We start from the raw sequence: 8,376 nt of genomic DNA on the forward strand, positions 1-8,376 counted from the left end.
TGTGCATGTTTGTGTGTGTGTTTTATCAATAGGATAATGCAGTATATGTGTAAGCCCTGTCCTGCTCTCTCTCTCTCTATCTCTCTCCACCAGAGGAGGCTGTGGTGCACCAGTGGAGTTACCCAGGACAGTGCCCTCACTCTCTGGGCGACTGGGCCTGGGTGCCCTTCAGGAACCACTGCTACTCCTTCAACCTGCAGAACCTACGGCTGCAGACCGACGCCCACTCCTCCTGCAGGAAGGGTAAGGAGAACACTCTGTCACCTGCCAATCACACAGTCCAGACATGCCCTTAGTCAGCCAGACACTCCTTAGTCTCTATACATGACACTATACGTGCACATCGTGTGTGTCCCAAATGGCACCCTATTCCCTATGTAGTACACTACTTTTGATCAGAGCCCTATAGAGAATAGGATGCCATTTGGGACGCACAACAGTGGATTCGGTTAGCTTTTAACAGCTAGGACCGCTATTTCTTGTCCCGGAATCCCGCTTAACTGCTTGAAAGAGCCGCTAACCTAGCTAAGTTGCTAGCCATCAAGCTAACAAAGTTAGTTCCAGATGAGTTTTCCAATGGAGCCCTCTTTGTCTGGAGAAGTAAATGAACGGTTCAAGCGCTGTAGGAGCTGTATCTACTACGCTTTGTTTCGGGACAAACTGGATCACTCAGAGTTCCAATGTGGCTATTGTTTGCTTGCCATGGATTATAGGCTTGAGGTGGCTTCCTTGATCACGCAGGTCGCCAACCTACGTAAGAAACTGGGGGAAACGCAGAGTGGAATGTTTACCTTTTCTACGCCGGTGGCTGGACAGCGTTCACACTTGTTGGATGCATCTCCGCCTTGTCGTTTGTCGTTATTCGACTGGCCGGTGTTGCCCGGAGTTCGTTTGCCAGGGGAGCCATCTCCTGCCTCTCCTCCCCCATCTGATAGCGGAGTCGAAGGAGCACAGCAAGAGGAGCATGGCAATCAACGATGGTCGCATGTCACGAGCCATGGAAGCCAAAGACAGCGGCCTCCCGCAAAGCAGTCTATACTCCCAATGAGAGGCCCGGAGCGGATACAAACAACAAATAGTTTCGCCGCCCTGGAGCCTGATCTTCCTGCACCTTCGTCGCTAGGGGTACCTGTGTGTGCGGCCGCTGTGCCTACTCCTACTCCTTCCCTCAAGAAAAAGCTTCAAACTGTAACCAGTGCCTGCAACCTGGTTCAGGTTATCAGTCAACCTACCAGGGTAGTTACAAACAACACAGGAATGAAATCATCAACATATATTGATCACATCTTTACTAATGCTGCAGAAGTGTGCTTGAAAGCAGTATCCAGATCCAGCGGATGTAGTGATCACAATATAGTAGCCATATCTAGGAAAACCAAAGTTCCAAAGGCTGGGCCTAATATAGTGTATAAGAGGTCAAACAATACGTTTTGTAGTGACTCCTATGTTGTTGATGTAATGAATATTTGTTGGTCCGTGGTGTGTAATGAGGAGCAAACAGACGTTGCATTTGACACATTTATGAAATTGATTATCCCAGTTACTAATAAGCTTGCACCCATTAAGAAAATGACTGTAAAAACTGTTAAATCCCTGTGGATTGATGAGGAATTGAAAAATTGTATGGTTGAGAGGGATGAGGCAAAAGGAATGTCAAATAAGTCAGGCTGCACAACCGATTGGCAAACGTACTGCAAATTGAGAAATCATGTGACTAAACTGAATAAAAAGAAGAAGAAACTACACAATAAAACAAAGATAAATGATACAAAAAGAATGATAGTAAAAAGCTATGGAGCACCTTCAATGACATTTTGGGAAAAAAGGCAAACTCAGCTCCATCATTCATTGAATCAGATGTCTCATTCATCATAAAACCGACTGATATTGCCAACTACTTTAATGATTTTTTCATTGGCAAGATTAGAAAATGTAGGCATGACATGCCAGCAACAAACACTAACACTACACATCCAAGTATATCTGACCAAATTATGAAAGACAAGAATTGTAATTTTGAATTCTGTAAAGTGAGTGTGGAAGAGGTGTCTATCAACAATGACAAGCCACCAGGGTCTGACAACTTGGATGGAAAATTACTGAGGAAAATAGTGGACGATATTGCCACTCCTATTTGCCATATCTTCAATGTAAGCCTAATAGAAAGTGTGTGCCCTCAGGCCTAGAGGGAAGCAAAAGTCATTCCAATCAGCCTGTTACCAACCCTTAGTCAAGTTTAGGAAGAAATGGTGTTTGACCAGATACAATGCTATTTTACAGTAAACAAATTGACAACGTTCTTTCAGCACGCTTATAGGGAAGGACATTCAACAAGCACAGCACTTACACAAATGACTGATGATTGGCTGAGAGAAATTAATGATAAAAACATTGTGGGGGCTGTTTTGTTAGACTTCAGTGTGGCTTTTGACATTATCGATCATAGTCTGCTGCTGGAAAAACATATGTGTTATGGCTTTACATCCCCTGCTATATTGTGGATAAAGAGTTACCTGTCTAACAGAACACAGAGGGTGTTATTTAATGGAAGCCTCTCCAACATAATCCAGGTAGAATCAGGAATTCCCCAGGGCAGCTGTCTAGGCCCCTTACTTTTTTCAATCTTTACTAACGACATGCCACTGGCTTTGAGTAAAGCCAGTGTGTCTATGTATGCGGATGACTCAACACTATACACGTCAGCTATTACAGCGACTGAAATGACTGCAACAATTAACAATGTGCTGTAGTTAGTTTCAGAATGGGTGGCAAGGAATAAGTTAGTCCTAAATATTTCAAAAACTAAAAGCATTGAATTTGGGACAAATCATTCACTAAACCCTAAACCTCAACTATATCTTGTAATAAATAATGTGGAAATTGAGCAAGTTGAGGTGACTAAACTGCTGGGAGTAACCATGGATTGTAAACTGTCATGGTCGAAATATATTGATACAACAGTAGCTAATATGGAGAGAAGTCTGTCCATAATAAAGCCCTGCTCTACCTTCTTAACAGCACTATCAACAAGGCAGGTCCTACAGGCTCTAGTTTTGTCGCACCTGGACTACTGTTCAGTCGTGTGGTCAGGTGCCACAAAGAGGGACTTGGGAAAATTGCAATTGGCTCAGAACAGGGCAGCACGGCTGGCCCTTGGACGTACACAGAGAGCAAACATTAATAATATGGCTCAAAGTGGAGGAGAGATTGACTTCATCACTACTTGTATTTGTGAGAGGTACTGACATGTTGAATGCACCGAGCTGTCTATTTAAACGACTAGCACAGAGCTCAGACAACCATGCATACCCCACAAGACATGCCACCAGAGGTCTCTTCACAGTCCCCAAGTCCAGAACAGACTATAGGAGGCACACAGTACTACGTAGAGCTATGACCAAATGGAACTCTATTCCACATCAGGTAACTGATGCAAGCAGTAGAATCAGATTTAAAAAACAGATACAAATGCACCTTATGGAACAGCGAGGACTGTGAAACAACACACACATAGGCACAGACACATGCTACACACACGATAACATATGCACTATACACACACGTACACATGGATTTTGTGTTGTAGATATGTCGTAGTGGAGTAGGGGCCTGAGGGCACACACTTAGTGTGTTGTGAAATTTGTTATGAATATATTGTAATGTTTTTTAAATTGTATAACTGCCTTAATTTTGCTGGACCCCAGGAAGAGTAGCTTCCTCTCTCCACTCAATCGCTGTTGTCATGGAGAGAGCTTTCAGCGCTCAGCACTGACATCATGACCAAATATGTCAATAAGTCTAAATTAGCTGTGATTCATTGAGCTTTTATTGAAATGCACTCGCTTTATTATCTCCTGATTTCTCGCTTTCATTTTCCTTCTCATCATCCCTCTCTTTCTCTGTTTCACACCTCCCTCTGTCTGTCAACTCTTCTCTGACCGCATTTAATTATCTCAAGATGGTTATCTGACCTTCTCTCTCTCTCTCTCTCTCTCTCTCTCTCTCTCTCTCTCTCTCTCTCTCTCTCTCTCTCTCTCTCTCTCTCTCTCTCTCTCTCTCTCTCTCTCTCTCTCTCTCTCTCTCTCTCTCTCTCTCTCTCTCTCTCTCTCTCTCTCTCTCTCTCTCTCTCTCTCTCTCTCTCTCTCTCTCTCTCTCTCTCTCTCTCTCTCTCTCTCTCTCTCTCTCTCTCTCTCTCTCTCTCTCTCTCTCTCTCTCTCTCTCTCTCTCTCTCTCTCTCTCTCTCTCTCTCTCTCTCTCTCTCTCTCTCTCTCTCTCTCTCTCTCTCTCTCTCTCTCTCTCTCTCTCTCTCTCTCTCTCTCTCTCTCTCTCTCTCTCTCTCTCTCTCTCTCTCTCTCTCTCTCTCTCTCTCTCTCTCTCTCTCTCTCTATGCCCCCCTCTCTCCCCCCCAGTGGGTGCCCAGCTGCTGTCGGTCCTGGATGAAACAGAGAATGGCTTTGTATGGGAGCACATCCAGAGCTACCAGGAGCAGGCCCACGGAGCCTGGCTGGGTATGACCTTTAACTCCAAAGGTAAGGAACTCCTCAGGTAGTACACAGTGAAAGTATACACAGATGATTCTTACTGTTAAAAACATGTAAAGATCATGTACTGTAAGGTCATATAATCTAATGTGTTATGTAAGAAGAGTCAAATATCAGAGTGACATATGCTAGTCATATACTCATTCATATATTAACATACATGATTTGTACCCACCTTTTTGCAATAGGGTATTCCAGGGCTATTTCAAGGTATTCTTCAGACAGGCATGGCCATACTGTGTGAACATCAGTGTGTGTTTGTGTGTGTGTTGTTCCTGGTGTTGTCCTGCAGGGAGCAGTCTGATGTGGTCTGAGAGTGCAGAGGTGAAGTTCACTAACTGGGAGGTGCAGGGCACCAACCTGAGCATGCTGTTTCCCAACACCTGCTTCTGGATCCAGAGCAACACTGGCCTGTGGAAACCAGGCTCCTGCAAGAACCGCACGCACGGAGTCATCTGCAAACGGCCACGCAGTAAGGAAGGCCTCACACTGTAGCACAGACAAATAACAATATGGACAATGTCCTACATGTACATAGTGTCAAAGTCGCGTCAATTCAAATCTGGTATTAGGAACAAAAGAGGTCAACACGACTTCTAAGATATACTAGTTATTTTAATTAATGCAAAAACCTTCAATGGTAAATATGATGTTTCGTATATATGGGCTCTCTGAAACACCTCGCAGGGCACTTCAGAGAACTAACCCATTGTTCTGGGTTCTTGCTCAAATACTCTGACAGAGGGAGTTTCCCACCTCTCTGCTGACCAATTAGAGTAGAGACTTGAGCGTGGTTTAGACTTACTCAGTCAATCCGTTGATGCATCTCTGTTACCAGGCATATGTCCATATCATAACAACCTGTCATAGTAAGAAGAGCCAGCTCCCTTAGACACCATTCCTACGTCCAAGGAAGGTTCACAGATCACAAAGAACCAGTATATTCCAGCATCTGGAGACACAAATCCCTATCTCCCTTTACCCCCTAAAACAGCTCTTCACATCAATCACAGCCTGCCAGGTGTCACAACCTACATTAGCCCAGTCAAGAATGCATTCTTTCTAAGTTAGTCATCCCATCAATTATAAACATAATAAATCTCTCACAATAGTGATAGCAAAGATGTATGACCACTTACTGTGCTTCATTTAAAACTGCCAACAGCAATCTCTGAACTGACAACACAACTCAAATGTTATCTTTTTCGTTGCAGGTCCTGAGGCTTCGGCAGTAGTCTGTAAGTATGGATAGGATATCCTATGTTGTTTGTTCAAGTCATGAAATGTTAGATTTGTTTAAATCTGTAATGCTAATCTGTAAAAAAAATAGTCATTCTCTCTCTCCCCCTCTCTCCCTGTCTGTTTCAGCTGAAGAGGACCACCTGCCCACTCTGATCGTGATCATGGTGACAGGCCTGGTGTTGGTGATCCTCATCGTGGGCATGATCTACCTGTACCGCCGGCGCCAGGCGGGCTCCCTGGGCTCTTACGAGGGGGCGCGCTACAGCCGCACCAACTCCAACCCCTCCGAACAGGCCGAGAAGAACATCCTGGTGTCTGACATGGAGCTCAACGAGCAGCCGGAGTAGCACAGCCAACCAGGACCCCCCCCCCTTTTGGTTTGTTTGTGTGTTTTTTGTCAAAACCAGTGCAGCTGTAGTGAATCCTTCTTCAAATTCTGGTTGTTGTGGTGAAGCTTCTGTTGTTGCCCGTCCCCTGCCCTCCCTCCCTCCCTTCTGTTCTAACTGACACGTCAGCAGAGGCTGGTTGGAAAGCAATACTTACTTCAGTGTGGAAGAGAAGAGGACAGTGATTTTACAGTGACGATTTTAGAGTCCCTGGCCTGTACACCACAACCGCACATACAGTAGGAGAGAGAGAGAGGGGGGAGCCTGAGATTTGACATTGATACAGACTGATACCGTTTTTTTGTCTTGGTACAGTGTGATGGGGAAGATAAGGGTATGACCCCCATTATATCTCAGTATGTAACGTTCTAGAGGGTTTTAGAGGGTTTGTTTTAGCACTTTCTACCACCATCATGAGAAGAGTCAACATTTATTACTTAAAGTAACTGTCCAGTGTTTCCAGATTTCTATGAAATATGACCTATAATGAATTACAATATGAGTGAAATAGTTTTCCTTCCCAAAAAATGGTAATGAAGTATTTTAAAAAGCAGCTTTTCTGTGGTGGAATGGTGTGGGCCTACCACAACAACAGAATGGTGTGGGAGTATACCGGTCATTATATTGATGCGAGTAGACCACTGATTGGCCAGTGAACACGTTTTTTAAACAGTCTGTTTGAGATACAGGTTTGAGGTGGGGGGGTTTCTCCAATTTAAGCTTTGACCACAAATACGAGTATAGGATAAGTCAACAACATTATTTGGTTATGAGTTAACAGAGTATTAACTTTTAAAAGTGAGATTTTCACTAGACAGTTACTTTAAGCAAAGGACAGTGCATTCACTCCTTTGTTCATGCATTATTACTAAGGTACTTTTCAATTGTTTTTGTTTCATTTCCTTCCCTTGGCTTGGCTTTTGGATGGGTAACATGGTGTAAAGTAGGTGAACGTCTGTGTCTCATGACTGGTACGGATGGTTAGGTTTCCCATGTTAATGTTTGTGTTTGTTGGTGGTATGATTACACACTGACCTGCAGCCATGGAAAACATACCCTATATGTACAAAAGTACGTGGACACCCCTTCAAATGAGTGGATTCGGCTATTTCAGTCACAACCTTTGCTGACAGGTGTATAAAATTGAGCACACAGCCATGCAATCAATCGCCATAGACAAACATTGGCAGTAGAATGGCCTTACTGAAGAGCTCAGTGACTTTGATGCCACCTTTCCAACAAGTCAGTTCATCAACTTTCTGCCCTGCTACAGCTGCCCTGGTCAACTGTAAGTGCTGTTATTGTGAAGTGGAAAGTCTAAGAGCAACAACTGCTCAGCCGCGGAGTGGTAGGCCACATAAGCTCACAGAACGGGACCGCCGAGTGCTGAAGCGCCTAGCCCATAAAAATTGTCTGTCCTTGGTTGCAACACTCACTACCGAGTTCCAAACTGCCTCTGGAAGCAACGTCAGCACAAGAACTGTCCGTCAGGAGCTTAATGAAATGGGTTTCCATGGCCGAGCAGCCGCACACAAGCCTAAAATCACTATGTGCAATGCCAAGCGCCGGCTGAAGTGGTGTAAAGCTCGCCACCATAGGACTCTGGAGCAGTGGAAACGCATTCTCTGGAGTGATGAATCACACTTTACCATCTGGCAGTCCGACGAACAAATCTGGTTTTGGCGGATGCCAGGAGAATGCTATCTACCCGAATGCATAGTGCCAACTGTAAAGTTTGGTGGAGGAGGACCTTAGTTCCAGTGAAGGGAAATCTTAATGCTTCAGCATACAATGACATTTTAGACGATTCTGTGCTTCCAACTTTGTGGCAACAGTTTGGGGAAGGCCCTTTCCTGTTTCAGCATGACAATGCCCCCGTACACAAAGCGAGGTCCTGACCTCAACCCCATCGAACACCTTTGGGAGGAATTGGAACGCCGACTGCGAGCCAGGCCTAATCGCCCAACAGAAGCAAGTCCCCGCAGCAATGTTCCAACATCTAGTGGAAAGCCTTCACAGAAGAGTGGAGGCTGTTATAGCAGCAAAGGGGGGACCAACTCCATATTAATGCCCATTATTTTGGAATGAAATGTTAGACGAACAGGTGTCCACATACTTTTGATCATGTGGTGTAGCTTAGGTCACCTGTAGGTCATTCGCTTGAAACGTGACACATCTGAAATGAGTTGTTGCAACAAACTTGTCAT

General features: G+C 44.6%; 1 protein-coding gene across 1 annotated transcript in view; it reads left to right on the top strand.

The window, feature by feature from the left end:
• The window catches only part of LOC121570229 (C-type mannose receptor 2), a 38,654-nt gene extending 32,504 nt beyond the window's left edge, over positions 1–6,150 (top strand). Inside the window, exons 25-29 of the mRNA XM_045210888.1 lie at positions 94–243; positions 4,410–4,529; positions 4,834–5,013; positions 5,756–5,779; positions 5,910–6,150. Of these exons, the coding sequence (XP_045066823.1) occupies positions 94–243; positions 4,410–4,529; positions 4,834–5,013; positions 5,756–5,779; positions 5,910–6,130 (695 nt within the window). The 3' untranslated portion in view covers positions 6,131–6,150. The remainder of the gene's footprint in view (positions 1–93; positions 244–4,409; positions 4,530–4,833; positions 5,014–5,755; positions 5,780–5,909) is intronic.
• The last annotated feature ends 2,226 nt before the right edge of the window (positions 6,151–8,376 follow it).

Source organism: Coregonus clupeaformis, chromosome 35 (assembly GCF_020615455.1).
Source record: "Coregonus clupeaformis isolate EN_2021a chromosome 35, ASM2061545v1, whole genome shotgun sequence".
NCBI lineage: Eukaryota > Metazoa > Chordata > Actinopteri > Salmoniformes > Salmonidae > Coregonus > Coregonus clupeaformis.